Source organism: Callithrix jacchus, chromosome 9 (assembly GCF_049354715.1).
Source record: "Callithrix jacchus isolate 240 chromosome 9, calJac240_pri, whole genome shotgun sequence".
NCBI lineage: Eukaryota > Metazoa > Chordata > Mammalia > Primates > Cebidae > Callithrix > Callithrix jacchus.
The window spans coordinates 99,899,996-99,917,645 of record NC_133510.1 but is presented as its reverse complement, the minus strand read 5'-3'; the positions used below and the strand labels follow the sequence as shown (position 1 = coordinate 99,917,645).

Below are 17,650 nucleotides of genomic sequence, written 5' to 3'. Positions count from 1 at the left end.
ATGAACCACTACGCATACTGCTTCACAAATCCTGATTCAAACTCTCTCTCTCTCAATCGTACATATTGTTAATCTAGCCCCTCCATTTGAATGAGCAAGAATCCCCAGGCTGAAAAGGCTCAACAGAGCCGTCTTCAGTGTACTGACAATGGTTAACAACAGGCTCTGGAGTCTGCCTGCCTTGGCTATGACAGTTACCAGCTGTGTGGCTTTGGGCGCGTCTTTTCACCTCTCCCACCTCATTCTCCCCATCTTTGTGCAAAGCAATCATCCATTTTAAACACAAAACCACTGTCTTCATATGTAAGCATGAGCCTTATCCCTTCTCTCTAGACTGTCAGCCTTTTTTGGATCAGGACTCTGTCTTTCCCATCTGATACGGTTAGGCTTGGTGTCCCCACCCAAATCTCATCTTGAATTGTAATCCCCAGGTGCTGAGGGAGGAACCCGGTGGGAGGTAACTGGATCATGGGGGCAGTTTCCCCTATGTTGTTCTCGTGATAGTGAGTAAGTTATCATGAGATCTTATGGTTTTACAAGGGGCTCTTCCCCCCTTGCTTTTTGTTTCTCTCTCTCCTGCCACATGTAAGACATGCCTGCTCCCCCTTCTGCCACGATTGTAAGTTTCCTGAGGCCTTCCCAGCCATGTGGAACTGTGAGTCAATTAAACCCTTTTTTTCTTTATAAATTACCCAGTCTCGGGCAGTTCTTCATAGCAGTATGAAAATGGACTAATACACCATCTCTGATTCCTCCAGGGAGTCCAGCCCAGTGCCTTATGCTCAGCTGCAGCTTGTAAACTGAGCTGACTTTTTGTTTTTTCTAATTCCTCTCTTACATTGTCTTTGCATCCAGGGCTTTTAGGATTTGTCTCATTCTCTCCATCCCCATGAACAAAACCATCAATTATACCCTCAACACTGAGCCTACTGCCAAAGCTAAGACTTATTTTCTGCCTTGTCTTCCAAAGGTCTTCCTAACCAGAGGAAAATGCTTTCATAAATGCCCTGATCATGGGCGTATCTTCCTAAGGATATTCTCTTACTTTCCAATCATTTTCCAAAGCAATTAAAATTTGTAATGATGGGCCATAAGAGCAGCCACTAACTTAACTTTATAGAGGGAACTAGTGAACCCTTCTAAAAAGATATCAAAAGTGCATCACCTTCAGAGGTGTAACGAGAGAATGCTAGAAGAACCACGGAGTGCCGCTTAATTCTGAAGCCTCTTTGCCCAACCGTTTACTGTAATCGCTTCTGTAATTGTCTGCCTCCCCCACTAATCTGTAGGCCCCTCTGAAAGCAGGAACTCTGGCTTCTCCTTCTGCACCCCAGTACCTAGCCCAATGGCTGGTATAAAGGTGGCACTTCACAAATGTTTGCAAATAACTGAAACTGATGGGCTCAAAATCACTGTTAATGGCAGGACTAGAACTCAGCCCAGGGCTAGCTCTAGAAGATGTATCATGAGGCATTCATTCATTTAACAAACATTTTTTGAACATTTGTTACGGACCAAATACTGGGCAAAGCACTGAGAATAAAACATAGCAAGACTCAGTCTTATTGTATAAGACCCAACTTGCACTTGTGTGGGAGACAAATATGGAAGCACATCATAATAACACATTTATTTTGACAAAAACTATTAAGTACAAAGTTATAAACCACGGGCTGGAGAGAAAAGTGATGAAAAGGAAGCTGTTTGAGTTAGGTTGAAATAGACTGGATGTGTTATTACTCATTTTTACATGCTAAGTCAGCACCAGATGAGATGCAAGCACTGCAGAGTAATCACTGCAGCTGACAGGCAGGAGTCATAGAGGTTACAAGGGGTGATAAGATATAGGAAGTCACATATTAGAATCAATATGTAAGACATAAAATTAAAGGTGCAAATGCCTAAATAAAGTGTGTTAACATAGTGGAATAGTAATGATTTTAGTAACCAGCATGTGGTTATCAACATCTGATCATAAACATATCAAAAATTATAATTTTGGGCTGGCACAGTGGCTCATGCCTGTAATCCCAGTCCTCTGGGGGAACGAGGTGGGAGAATCATTTGAGACCAAGAGTTGGAGACCAGCTTGGGCAACAGGACGAGACCCCATTGCTATAATAAAATAGCTGGGCATGGTGGCATGTGCCTATAGTCCTCGCTACTCAGAAGGCTGAGGCAGAAGAATTGCTTGAGCCTAGGGGTTTAAGGTTAAAGGGAGCTATGATCACACCACTGCGCTCCAATCTGGGTGACAGAGTGAGACCTTGTCTGCAAAAAACAAACAAGAAAACCATAATTTTAAAAACTGGATATAAGAGACTATAAACGGCCAGGCGCGGTGGCTCATGCCTGTAATCCCAGCACTTTGGGAGGCCGAGGCGGGTGAATCACGAGGTCAACAGATCGAGACCATCCTGGTCAACATGGTGAAACCCCGTCTCTACTAAAAAAAAATACAAAAAAATTAGCTGGGCACGGTGGCGTGTGCGTATAATCCCAGCTACTCAGGAAGCTGAGGAAGGAGAATTGCCTGAACCCAGGAGGCGGAGGTTGCAGTGAGCCGAGATCACGCCATTGCACTCCAGCCTGGGTAACAAGAGTGAAACTCTGTCTCAAAAGAAGAAAAAAAAAAAAAAAAGAGACTATAAACATACTAAATCCAACCAAATTAAAATAGAATGCACATTAAAAATTTACTTGATAATATAGTGTAAATCAGTAGAGTTTAACCATTATTGAGGATTTTTAGATTAAATTCAAAAAGAAAATATATTACATGAACTAGTTTATGTTCAACAGGAGCTTGAGAAAAAACGGAGAATTACACTGTAGTGATTCTTTCTCAGAGTAAAGGGAGGCATTTTTATTTATCACAGCACAGATTCTTAGCTGCTCCGTTCTGCCTCAGCGTCTTGTGCACTGTCAGCTGTCCTACTCGTAATCTCACCTCCATGCGCCTCTGCCCTCCTCTTGCACCTGCCCAATAAAATAAGATGCTTCTGCTGGCATTTTTAACTCCACTCCTACACTGAGGAAGCTAAGTGTGGTTAAAGAAAAATCAAAAGCCAGGAAGCCTAGTGCCCCAATCAATTTATGACTTTTATATTTCAGTGTGGCCCTCAATCCTTATATTTGCCCTGCATCAGCTTCCTCACCCATCACACTCAATCAATTACTATGAAATTCAAGATCTTCATCTCTCAGAAGACCATTCCCTCAACCCTCTGCCCAACTCCAACATTACATAAACTTGCCTGTAGTTCATTGAATAAATTAAAACCGCTGGGTAAACTTCCCAGCTTCTTCTACCCTTTTGTTACAAATTTACGACTTTCTCCTCCTTGATCTGCCACTCAGAGACCTAAAAAAAGAGGTTTTTTTCCTCTGCTTCCAGTCAACTATCCTACTTGTGCTGTGGATGTCTTTCTGTTCTCTATTATGTTGCTTAGGGCTCTACTTCATCATTTGTCCTTCTCTCCCCTAGATAAGTAATTTCTGCCTCCCCTAATTCTTTTCCCTTATGACTGCTCCTATCCTACTTATGGCAGCGACCACACCAGATGGCTCATCATTGCCAGCACACCAGCTGCAGCAGGGAGGGGGGCTGTACACTCCATGGAGCCAGTGGGAGCCCCACACTCCTGAGCACAGTTGCAGCCACCCAAACTGGGGCTCTAGGTCTGGGCCTCACATGCCATCAAGGAGGCAGGATCCCCATCTCAACCACCTTGCTGGCACAGCTGCAGTTACCCAACCTGCAGCTGCAAACCCAGGCATCCCTACATTCTTGGGGACCCAGGATTGCTTGGAAGTGCCTGCTCCCACTGCCTGGCTTCTCCTTGCTGTTGGCACCTGCTCCAATCAAAGAGCAAAGTTGGGGCTATGCCTGGGTGTCATGAATGGCAGCAGGAGGCAGACAGGTTCCTGGGCAGAAGGTGGCAGGTCCCTGGCAAGGTCCCACCTTCAGGCCAAGGAGGGCCTGAAGTCAGGGGGCTGGATTGCCAGTACCATGGACCAATGTGAGGACTTGTGGTGACTTTTCCCAGCCCACTCATGACCACCTGTGGACCAACTGGCATGCACTTCCTTTCCTCTGAGGCCCAACACAGGGCAGAGTAGATGATGGGACAACCAGGTGCAGAGAGGAGCTACCCTCTCTGCTGACAGCAGGAGACATCAGGATAACCAACAGCAGAGAGAAGCTACCCACTCTAGGGCCTCTTCTCTGCTGAGAGCTTCAGAGGCCTGCAGAGATGTTGGGACTGCCAGCTTCAGAAAAGAGCAATCCACTCCAGGGCCTGTTCTCTGCTGAGAGTTTCAAACATCAGGACAACCTGCCTACAGAGAGGAGCAACCCACTCCAGAGCCTCCTCTCTGCTGAGAGTTGCAGAGACGACAGGCTGACCTGCCTGCAGAGAAGAGCTTCCCACTCTAGGGTGTCCTCTCTGCTAGGAGCTGAACACTCACTGGGACACCCTGGCTGCAGAAAGGAGCTACCTGCTGCAGGTCTCCTGTGAGCTGTTCTATTCAATAAAGGTCCTCTTCATCTTGCTCACCCTCCACTTGTCTGTGTACCTCATTCTTCCTAGTCACAGGACAAGATAGTCTCAGGACTAACTTCCTAGTCTCAGGACTGCCAAATGGCAGGGCTAAAAGAGCTGTAACACAAACAGGGCTGAAACATGCCCCCTGCTCACCACATTGCAGGAGAAAAGGAGAAAAGAGCTGTGGCCCTTCTGGGAGCCCAGACCTGGGAGATCCCCAAGCCAAGGATGTCACTTCCTCTTTGAGGTCCTGCAGTTCCTGGTGTCTCCAGGCTTCTGGGAACCACTGTGTTTCCCACTGCCAACCAGGGAAGCTGCTTGTGGTGCGCCTGGTCCAGCCACAGCCTTGCAAAGAGCCAGCACCCATGCCAGCACCTGGAGCTGCCCGCCACACTGCAGCAGCCAGCATGTCTCACTCCACTGTGGCTGGACCCCATGCTTGCTCACATCCCCTTGCTGCTCCACACCTGACTTGCCCTTGGCAGACACAGGATCCAGGTCAGTAGCGTGAGCCAAGTAAGTGCAGCCTGTCATTGGGCAAAACAAGCTCAGGGAACCAGAGCAAAAACTCGGGCAAAGGCACCTCTGGCCAGAGGTTTCAGGCCAGAAAAGCAACACCCAAAAATCCCGTAACACTTACAGCCTGCCTTGACCACTACTATTCTCACACCCTCCCATGACTGTGTCTCTCTCTAGCTGTTTTCTTACCCTCTCAAACCTTATTAAAGACTAATCTACACTCTGAGCCTTCACTTTCTCACCCCTTATTTACTCCTCAACTCCCTGCAGTGCCTGCTCCCACTATTCTAGTAAAACACCTACTGAGTACAGTTTAGTTAGAACTGTAGATCCTGGAGTTAAGCAGACCCATATTTGACTCCCGCCTTCTACTCTTACCAAGCTGTGAGACCTTCCACACTCTGCTAAATTTTCCTATACATCAGTTTCCTCAACTCTAAAAGAAGAATAATAATGGTTCATAGGGCTTTTGTCATATTAAATATTTAAAATAATGTCTGTACATGCCATGTGCTCAATAGGTATTTCATATTAACTATTATTATTATTACTAGCAGTAGAAATACTTGCCTTTCGTGACTATTATCATTATTATTTGTCAGGTACTATGCTAGGTCTGGCTAAAAATCTTGAACTAAAAAAGAAAATTCTACCAAACTCATGCAGCCAAGAAAAATTGCTTTGCAATCTCCTTATTTAATATATCTGATGTCTTGGCCTAGGATAACCTTTTCTGCTCTAAAATCATGATCTGCTCCTAAACACCTCCTTTCCATACTGATTCTGTATGAATCTAGTCCATTCAAATGTCTCTTTCTCCCTCTCTCTCTCACACACACACACACACACAAACACACACACACACACACACGTATGTGTATGTAATTGATTAGGCAAGTTTATTTGTATCATGTGAATTAATGTGAAAATATTTGACTTGGCTAACTACAGGAACTTGAATCCCAACAAAAGTATCTATACCAATGTTCTATATACAGCTACTGGTCAATAATTACTGACAATTCCTGAGGTTCTAGAAAACAACTTAGCCCAGTCCATGGTCAGTTATCACAAGAACAAGAATATTTTTTGCATCATGTTTGAATCCTACCTGACAAATTAGAAACTGCAATAATTTGAACCTTCAAAGGCAATTAAAAATGCTTTTTATTGCTGCCTCACCAGAAATCATATGTAATAGTTATTGATATTCTGTGATTAATCACTAAGAAGGAAAGCACGGGGCACTCATTCCGTTCCTTCATCTCTTTGCTATTCTCAGTTTTGTTTCTTTTTTTTTTGTCACAAGTTTTGTATGTCAATATTTGTTTTAATTAGGAAGAGTTAATATAGGCAAAGGTAATTTGTAATAGGTATGTTCAGTAAAGAACCAAATTGCACAGCAAGATCTCCTGCTAGTGACAAAAACAGCTTCACAAAGGCATGTAATTTCATTTGCCTAACCATTTACTTCTTGGGACAAGCTCATGGATGCCCACCTCCCATCCCCATACTGTTGGTGAGTCTGGTTTTCAGTGGAAGTCAGTTGGAAGCAATCTTCCATCTTGGGTGGGTAGCACTTTCACCACTAGGATCTCATGTTGGGGTCCTGTACAGAGATGTCATTCTTATAGGATTCAACAATAATTCAAATTACAGACAAAGAAAATAATACCTTTAGCATTTGTCCTCTTCTATCAATATTTTTCAAAACAAACTTGGGTTCTAAAGGTGTTTTTAAAACTAGTTGATTAGGGGATGAAGAATTCACACATGGAGGGTAAAACCATGATGGGGATGATAATACTGATGATTACTGCTATTTTATAGCTAATATTTCCTAAACAATTATTTTTACTAGGCCATATGACAAATACTGAAAATATATTATTTGCTTTAATCTTCACAACTGTGAGAGGTTGGAATTTGAGCCCCATTTTACATATGAGAAAACTGAGGCTTAGAGAAGTTAAATAACTTTTCCAAGTTCACACACTGACAAGACTCAAGGCTAAGATTCCAACCCAGACCTGTCAGAAACCAAAGCCCACTGACATTATAAATCATACATTTTATTATAACAAATTCTTTTTTGTAACCTATTTTTTTTCCTAAAAAGAAAAAGCTTTAATGGACTTACAGTTCCATGTGGTTGAGGAGGCCTCACAATCATGGTGGAAGGCAAGGAGGAGCAAGTCATGTCTTACATGGGTGGCAGCAAGCAAAGAAAGAGAGCTCATGCAGAGAAACTCCCATTCTAAAACCATCAGATCTCATGAGACTTATTCACTTTCAGGAGAACAGCACGGGAGAGAACCACCCCCATGATTCAATTACCTCCCATTGGGTTCCTCCCACGAAACATGGTAATTGTGGGAGTTACAATTCAAGATGAGACCTATTTTTAACTGCAATTTATCCAAAATTAGATTTAAGCTTGATTTTATTATCAGTGATCTACCACAGTAAGTCTATACATTTCCATAATAAACAATTAAGTTCCTGGTTTGAAAAGTGAGAAAAGGACATAAATGGCCAAATGAATAAATGAAGCAGATTAAATTTCAGATGTTCAAAACTAAAGGAAATTCCATTCAAGAACCAGTGACCAAGAGATGTGGTGTACAAGGCACTGTAAGAACTCAGAAGATAGCATCACCTCTGCCCCCAGGAAGTTAATGATCTAATGGGAAAAATACAGTATAATATTTTAGGTCTTACTTCAAGTGTCACCTCCTTAGAGAAGTCTTCAGTCTTCCCTGACCACACTATCTAAGCTGTGACCCCATTCCCTGTCACTCTCTGTTACAGGGACCAGAAAACCTTTTACGTAAAGGGTGAGATAATAAATAAGTTAGGCTTTGTAGGGCATACAATCTCTGTCAAAATTACCCAACTCTGCTTTTACAGTGTGAAGGCAACCATAGATCATAAGTAAATGAATGAACAAAGCGGTGTCCAATAAAACTTTATTAAAAAACAGGGAGTTGCCAGATACAGCTCAAAGGCTATAGTTTGCTGACTCTAACATATCACTGTTTTCTTCCTTCATAGCACTTAACAAAATCTAAAATTGTCTTGTTTATTGATTTGTTTACTGTCTATTTCCTGCCACGAAAATAGTAGCTCTAGGAGAGCGGAATCTTTGTTACTGCTTCACAGCCAGCTCTTTAGTGCACAGGACAGAGTTTCTGACACAGAGATAGTTCATTCTAAACATGTCAATTCACTAAATGAATAACACCATTTTGCAAAAGGAGAAACACAATTGCCAACCAATACAAAATGATATTTGGCCTTATTAATAATAAAAATACAACAGTGACATACTATTTTTCACTTGTCAGGCTTTCAACCATTAGAAGAAGAGGAGGAGGAGGAAGAAAAGTAGTGTAGAAGGGCTGGGCACAGTGGCTCACACCTGTAATCCCAGCACTTTGGGAGGCTGAGCTGGGTGGATCACTTAAGGTCAGAAGTTCAAGGCCAGCCTGGCCCACATGGTAAAGCCCTGTCTCTACTTAAAAAAAAAAAAACAAAAATTAGTCAGGTATGGTGGTGCCTGCCTATAGTCCCAGCTACTCAGGAGGCTGACGTAGGAGAATCACTTGAACTTGGCAGGTAGAGGTTGCAGTGAGCCAAGATCACACAACTGCACTCCAGCCTGGGTGACAGAGCAAGACATCTCAAGAAAAAAAAAAAAATCAAAACAGAAAACTAGTAGAGATGAATATGTGTGTAAATAGTCCTCTCATCTACTATTGATAGAAGAGAAATGTTGATTCAACATTTCTGGAGGATTATTTGCTGTAATATATCAAAATGTATATATCAATTTTAAATGGGCAAAGAATTAAAGAGATATTTATCTAAAGAAGATATACAAATGGTCAAACCCATGAAAAGACGCTCTACATCATTAGTCATTAAGGAAATGCAAATCAAAATCACAATAAAATACCACTTCACACCCTCTGGAATGCCTACTATTAAACAAACAAAAAAAAAAGCAGAAAATAAAAAGTGTTGGAGATAATGTGGAGAAATTGGAACCTTATGCATTGTTGGTAGTAGTATAAAATTGTACAGCTGCTCAGGAAAACTATTTGGAAGTGCTCTGAAAGGTTAAACAGAATGACCACACGATCCAGCAATTGTACTCCTAGGTACATGCACTAAAGATTTGAAATCAAGGCTTCAGATTTGTACACTAATGTTCATAGCAACATTACTTACAATAGTCAAAAGGTGGAAACAACCCAAATGTCCTTTAACAGGTAAATCCATGAAGAAAAGTGGTATATACATACAATGGAATATTATTCAATCTTAAGAAGGAATAAAATACTAATACATGTTACAACACAGATAACTTTGAAAACATTATGCTAAATGAAGTAAGCCAGACACAAAAGGACAAATATTGTATGGTTCTAACATGAGGTATCTAGAATAGACAAATTCGTAGAGACAGGGAGCTAGGGTGGTGGGGGAGGAGGAATTGAGGAGTTATTGTTTAATGGATATAAAGTTTTTATTTGGAATGATGAAAAGGTTCTGGATGGTGCTGGACGGTGGTGATGGCTGCACAACATTGTGAATATACTTAAGGGCACTGAACTGTACACTTAAAATGGTTAAAACTATAAATTTTATATTATATATATTTTATAATAAAAATGTATATATACTTTCTTACTCCAAATCCAATCTCTAAGAATTAACTTTGAACAGGTAGTACAGAAGAGTGAAATACATGTGTACCAGGATCAATCAACCACAGGACCTGTCAAGAAAGATCTGGCTATGTAAATGGGACCTGTTACAACAAATATATAACAGAAACCATTATGCAGGCATTATATATGACAAAGTAGACTTTTCCTGTCAAAATTATCCATGAAATTATTATTCAATTAAAAAAGCAAGTGATGGAATGCATGTAAAGTATGAGACTATTGATATAAAAATTCTAAAGTTTATCTGTATATAGGGAAAATTCTAGATATATTCTAAATGTTAATAGGGGTTATTTTATGAATGGTAGATTTGAGGTGACTTAAAAAATATCCTCTTTATAGTTCTTTGTATTAGTTGAATGTTTTTTGAACACAGAATATTTTAACCAAAATAACATGCTATTGTAAACTCATGTTTGTCACTTTTTCACATTAATAAGGAAGGTTAGGCCCTTCATACTTACAATCAGATGTTTTCTGTATTTCCATTTCCATAGCAATTATAATAGTTGTGAGTGAATTAGATACAATTTTAAAGAAGTACATACCTCAGACAGTGGTGTTGACTCTTTATCATTCAAAAACAGAGATGCTATTTCAGAACAACACTGAATAATCATGTCCTAGAAATAAGAAGATAGTAATATAGTGAGGTTGACATTATTAGAAACCTAAATATTAGCTATTTAATTATAAACTATTTCTTATGTCTTTTCTTGATCATCACCTAACCTTTGTTCCCAGGAAAAGACAGGGCTCAGAAGTCACAATCTCTTCAGTTATTAGGCCCTTTTGAATTGTATCTAATTGAACAAACTAAAATTTTGAAAACAATTATTTTACTAAATAAGGTTTTGAAAAATTACTTTTCTTTTGAGAAGAGAGCCCTGGAATAAAGAGTTTCAGATCCCTGAAAGGGGCTGCAGCAGAGAAGAATGACTGGGAATTACGGAAGACAGGGGAAGAGTGAATGAAAAGGAAGGGAGAGACTCAGCAGCCTGATGCCCTCAGCCCTACTGTAATGGACGCAGCCATGTTCATGTGTGGACACCCAATCCACAAGGGACCTACCCGTAGACAGGTTGAATCTGTTAGATTCCCTATCATATATTTTCACGTAAAAAAGAACAACAGAGGAGACCTACAAGTCAGTATCAACTGCATGAGTTGAAAGGTCCAGATGCGGAGTTGGAGAAGGCAGCCATTAGGCCAGATGTGAGAGAAGCTAGAGGAGAAGATGGAGATGAGTGAGAACTCACGTCCCTTATAGGACTGAGCACAGTCTTGGCTCCTGATCTGCCAGTTTAAATTTCTGTGACGCCACCATTTCGGGTTCCAGTCTTTATCTACAGACGGCCATACGCATCTCACCCTGACAAATACTACCTCCCTACCAAACCTAATTTACTTGAGTTTGTGTAAGTAGTTCTTTCCTCACTTACAACTGAAGAAGTCATGACTACATAATTTTCAGAGATTAACTTTGCCTACTTCACAATGTTGCCAGTGTCTTGGCCCTGAAAGAAACAAAAATTTGCTTTTTTGGTAGTATTAATATATATGCATTTACCAGCATTTAGAATACTAAAATGATAAAAGTACATTACTTTTTAAATAACTGAGCAATGCTGGTTAAAACCTTGAAATAAAAAAGCAAACAACTGAACTCAAAGCCCCAAAACTCCATTATATCTAAGCTTAAACAAACACAAAACAAGGAAAAGATCAAATTTCAGGGTTCCAAAACCATAGATAATTCAATTCAATTTAACAGACATATTCAAGGCATTATATTAGGTGCTGTGGAACACAGACCCTCTCCTCCCAATATTTACAATTACATCCAGAAAAATAGATTCAGAGACAACTAAATAAAACCCCAAGCAGAATGTGCTCAGAACACAGGTAGTTATGACATTTTCTAGGATCCTAGATGTGGAAGAGAATAATTTTTAGTACTATAAACATGGAAGACTTCCTGGAGGAAGGGTCGTAGGAACTGAGCCTTGAAAAAACAGTATAATTTCAACTGGTAGAGACTGGGGACTAGGGCACTGTGGGGCAGGTGGGGTTGGGGGACCCATACATAAGCAATGAGGAGGGGGCATTCAAGGAACACAGGAATTTGATGATATGGTGATATGATCTTCACTGCAGGTGTATATAGTAAGCATGGCAGTGAGAGTTCTCACTGGAGAGGTAAATTTTTAACAGGTCATGTAAAAGTAAGGAATTTGGATTTTATTGTATAGAGAATACAGCGGGACTGGGCTGAGGGAATAATGGTAGAAATTGCTTTGAAAAGATAATTTGACCACCATTTAAAAGTGACCTGCACGGGAAAGAGACAGAGAAATCAGCTAGGACGCTACTCAAACAGTTTGGGTAGGAAGTGATGATGGATAGAAGTGGGCCAGCTTCTATGGATTTAAAAATGATGGAGGACAGGCAGGCTACCCAGTACTAGACAGGGTACACCAGTGTCCTGCGCTGATCTTGCCAGGCCCCGGTCCACTTTGCCAGATAGAGGGGAACACACATCCACTCCTATATACCCCTTATTTATCTGTATTTCCAGTTGAGTGCTTAGGACTGGTTAAGGTATGCTTTCTGTCTCAATAAAAGATTTCAACAGCATCATGGGTTATTGTAAGGATTTCATCAAGAGCCATCAAACAAAATGACACTGTCTATGTCATGAATCATTTCACATCACAGATGAAGAGAACGATGCTACCTAAAAAACGCCTTGCCCTGCTTCAGCTCAACATTTTTCAAACAGAAATGTTGCTTCAATGACATCCTTTTACTCTGACATTACTTGAGGTAAACCACAGACAGATGTTCTGAAACTGGCTGACTTGAGGTTGTGGCTGTGAGTTCCCTGGGTGACCTTGCTACCACAGAGATGAAGAAGGGGAAGGCACAGAGCTTGCCAGTCCCAGCCAGAAAGCAGTTGGATGAAAGCGCTGCAGCTGCTGAGGGGCTGGGAGGGCACGGAATGACCCTTGCTCAATCACCGCCATTTCTCCGTTAAAAAGAACATCTGCTATTTCTATGAGCCGTGGCCCTCTGAGTGACTTCAAGATATTATAGCCAATTCTTAGATTTAGTTGAAATCCTTATTCTCCTTCATCTATAATACGGAGTGTGTGTGTGTGGGGGGGGGCTTCCTAAGTTGTTTTCCAGCCTCCAAACTCTTGTTTCCCTCATCTCTCCTTCACATGCCACCAAGATTGTTTTAGCAAATCACGGGGTGGATCATGACCTACCTCTTCCAGGTGAGGTGCTGCCCCCAGATCCAGTCCTGCTTTCCCACAGCCCTCTCTTACAGAACAAAATCCTTTCACCATTTATCCATTCAACATCAATCAAATGCCTCCTCTAGGCCACAAAGCAGGAGGAGGAGATGAATAAAACACAGAGAGACGGCAAGGAGCTCACGGTCTAGTGAGGCGATTGGAGAGACAGACTCTTACAGCACTCGGTGGTGAGACCAGAGCAGAGGAAGCACTTAATTCCCCCCAGCCTTGCTGCGCCATCTCCCACTACATCCACCCTGCACTTCTGCCACAACAGATGTCCTACTGTTCCCTGATTATGAGACTTAGCTCCATGACTTCGTATCTCCTCTCCTGCTGTATCTGCAGTCTGGAATGAGTTTTCTCCACAGGTCTCCAACTAGAAGTTTCACAAACAACTATTAGGGAGGCACTAAGGTTCAGTTACTGGGCTAGATATTGGAGATATAATGATGAATAAGCCCTCTGAGCAAAGGAATTCACAGTTGAGAGAGAAAGAGATAGGTCATCAGCTAATTGCCTAAACAATACAGGATACTTGGGGATGTACGGAAACATGGCCTTTCTGTCAGTCTAGAAATGCTAAAAAATGCTGTCTGAGCTATTTAAGCAAGTACAAAGTCTAGTTCAACTTTCTCTCTCAGCACACACCTACAAACACACACACACATGCACACACACACAATCTATGTAAATGAGACTTTAAATACAATCAGAAGAGTTTGCATCAATAACTCCACTGCTGAAAAGGAAAGATTCTACAATTCTACCCATCTAAACAGTGCAGAATGCAGACAATGGAGAAATAGGAAAACTGGAAGAAGTCAGAGGTACCAAGTTGAACTACAGAAATTACCGAGCCAGAGTGGGAAGGAGAAAAGAAACAAAAATCTCTGTACAGAGCTGAGGGGAAAGGTGTAGGAATTTGAGCCAAATGAGACAGATGTTAGAGAGCTGCTATGGATGCCAGAGAGCTGTGCGAGCAAGATAGCTGGGAAAAGGAGGACTTACAGAAACTTTTCTGTGTATTCTAAAGGATTCCCCCTAGAATGTTCCTATAAGAGACTGTAAAGATTTAGATTATTTTCAATGGTTTTGGACATCAGACTGACCACCACATTTTGCTAAGACAGAGCTACTAGGTGGCTGGCTCATTAGGAATGACATCTGTGTACCTATGGCCACACTCATACATTGATTAAGCTCCTCTGTGACGGGGACTTGGTTATATTGATTTCTGTGTATTCTCACCTCCTCAAGCCTGGAAATAGTTTGCACATAACAGTTCCTGAAAAAGAATTTGTTAATTGATGCTGATTTCCAACTGTATCTTGCTCTGTGTTCTCACAGTACTTTAATATTTGGGATATACTGCCTATATGTTTATTTTAATTGTCTTACAATCCAGGCACTTCACAAATGTTTGCTGAACTAATCTTAGGTGACTTGGCAAACATATTTTAAACTTTTCATATCAGTATGCTATCATGCCAAATAAAGTGTCTGCATCTTAAAATCAGGATGTTTTGCATCTTTCACATGTTTCAGAACACCTGACAGCCTCTGAACACTCCCGTTTAACTGTGAATGACAGATTAAATAACTCAGCCATTTGGAGCCAGTGTTGTTCATTTTAGAAAAAAGGACACACAAGGTTTTCAAGCCAAAAGTGATTGAAACACCTGTTCTGTAGCCCTCCCGATACATGTTAAATTGATATATGTGTTCTGAAGTTCTTGGCTTATTCTGGACCCTAGGGTTTTGGGGGTGTGGGGAGGAAATAAAGAAAGGAGTGAGAAGGAGAGCAACATTCACTGCCTTCCCCCCATATCAAACAAAGACACATTTTCTGCACCCTTATATTCAATAACCCACTGACAATCTATAGTGTAATAGAAATAAATATATTAGATTGTGAAAGCTCTGAAATCCTGTCCAATTCCAGACCAGAATCGATCTCTTTAGAAGTGTCCTAGTTAACTTCTAATTAACTCCAAGTGAAGGTTGTCATGACAACAAACTAGCAGATTTAGTCAATGGAAGTTATTTGATATAACCCAGAATTGAGCCTTTTTTAAAATAACATGCTCATTAGTATTGTGGAAAAAAGAAAAAAAATGTATGCAATTTCATTTCTCAACTTTCAAACGCTGTGGGCTAATTTGTTTGCCAGTTCACCTAAGCAAATATTAGTGTTCTTTCCGCCTGGTGACATTCTTCATATATAGAACTAACAGAGACAGAAAACATCTAAAATGCCCCACATTAAAGCTGAAGAAACACTTTCTAAGTTGTAGAATAAAACAAATTCAAAAACATGAAGAAGAACATCAAGAGTGAAAAGCGTTTGTTCTACTCAAAGTTTGACCCATGCACACCCACCATTCCAGTCAGAACGGGAAAGCAAGCCACAAGCCTTTCCTAAGGCAAGGTAGGTCCTCCAGCCTCCACTTACCTTCAAACACCGCCATACCCTCATCCTTATTTATTTCTTATTTGTTTATATTTAATGCCGGGTTAGTTGTGATGAATTTGATATCTACATCTGCCCACCAGGGATGTTTTGGTGACTCCCAGTCTACCCAAAGAGCCCATCTCTCCATCTCAGAGCAGCATTTGAATGAAAAGATCATTTTGGATTGAGAGGAAAATTAGCTCCAGGAAAAGCTAAGAGACGGACCTTCAGTAGTAAAGCTGGGTGGCAGAGAGTACAATCTAGAATCCTTACTCTAACAGAAGCTCACTCTCCTGCCTCAGACAATCTACGCTGAAAATGGGCTCAAAGGAAAATAATCATTTTCCATATATGAACTATATAGTAGTGAATTTAGGGAGGATTTCAGCAAAGAATATTCTAGACCATGGCTCAAAAAGAGCAAGATGGTAAATTTGGTATTTGGCTTAAAAACTGTCATTGTAGGTATTCTACAAAAGAAGTATGAAAACAGAGAGCTGAATTCTTTCTGGAAATATACATGAAAGGGCAATCATATATATTATAAAAGAAATCTGTAGATATATTTATAGCTATAAAACCTCCCAAATTTGAGATGGTTTGAGCTATCAGGTCTATTGAGGGATTTCTTATAAGCACGTGGTACGTCATTAAGCATCCTAATTCATGCTGCAACATTTGACGACACCAAAAAACATGTGCAACCAAATTTCTAAGACATCTGCTCCATGATGTACCCAGGCACAGAGCACAGAAGACATAAATGCTGGAAAGTAGCATTGTGCAAAGGCTAACTGTACTTGCCCAGTAGATTCTCTTACGGTTAGGCTTGCTGCTTTTATACTAATGAAAATTGCTTCATTCACTATACTGGTGAATTCAGACTAAAAATGCTAACAACTATCTTCTAAAAATTAGAAAAGTTGCTAACTTTTACCCTTTCACATAATGAAACTGTATAGATGAAGTAAACAAGAAAACAAAGCCAAACCAATAATAATCTTTCAGAATTAAAAATGTTTTCTTATTGATAACCAATTAAATATTCCTAACAGAAAATGATTTAAGTAAAAAAGATATACTAGACCAAAAATAAAGGGCAGATCCTGAAAGCGGGAGGGATGGATGGAATTAAGTGTTTCCTCTACTCTGATCTCAGCAGAGTGAGGCAAGAGTCTGCCTCTCCTATTGCTCTCACTAGACCATAAGCTCTTAAGGGCTCTCTCTGTGTCTTGCTCATCTCCAATTCTCACTCCATGGCAAGTAGGAGGCATTCAACAGATGTTGAATGACGAAATGGTAAATAAACTTTGTTTTGTGGGCAAGAGTTGTGGAAAAGTGATGCTGGGGACCCAAGTAGCTGAGAATTCAACCCAAAAAGTGGTACAAGGAGAGCCCAGAAGCAAAGCTACGCAGCAGGCATGAGAGCAGTCAGTCTTCAACTGGAACAGGAGAGTAGGAGGGTCCAGGAGGGAAAGGGGTTTGAGTCGTTATTTGATAAGTATAAATACTTGAGTAAAAAAATCTACGGATGAACTTATGAAAGTTCTGATATAATGATTGAGAAAACATTAAGAAAAAAGACAAGGAAAGAAAAAACATTAAGAATAAAACACAAGTCAAGAAAGAAAAATAACTATAGTATATTACTTGACTCAGCTGTGAACATCATTTACAGGGTCATAACACTGAACATTGATTTAATTAAATTTGTGATGTAACAATATGTAGAAGAAAAGGGAAAAGAAGTTGGGGAGAAGTGTAAATGAGCTAAATCCATATACATCAGATAGGAAATCGATACATATTGTCTAAAATTGATACCTCCAGAAGAAAAAACAATCATTTCTGGCTTTCAGCATGATTCACCATTTTGTCTGGCTTTCTGTCTTCCAAATCAGTGGCAGAATTGTTGTTACAGCATATAAATTATTTGGCTAATGAACTGTTCGTGGAAGCAATATGATGGAAGTTTTATGAGTCAGTGTGTGATGTGTCCCTTCTTTTCCCTCTGCCACAGTGACTGGTAATGTTCCATGATGAATGTTCCACTCACCTAGATGCTGGCATGAGGAGGCATGAAGCAGGCCC

General features: G+C 40.6%; 1 protein-coding gene across 7 annotated transcripts in view; it reads right to left on the bottom strand.

Annotated features, from left to right (window-relative positions):
- The window catches only part of CFAP54 (cilia and flagella associated protein 54), a 363,952-nt gene that overhangs the window by 37,645 nt on the left and 308,657 nt on the right, over positions 1-17,650 (bottom strand). For all 7 annotated transcript variants that reach the window (XR_013522378.1, XR_004728978.3, XR_013522376.1 and 4 more), the window contains one exon: positions 10,351-10,425. Coding sequence is in view for 1 of the 7 variants with exons in the window: in XM_017976307.4 (XP_017831796.4) it covers positions 10,351-10,425 (75 nt within the window). In the remaining 6 variants the exon portion in view is untranslated. The remainder of the gene's footprint in view (positions 1-10,350; positions 10,426-17,650) is intronic.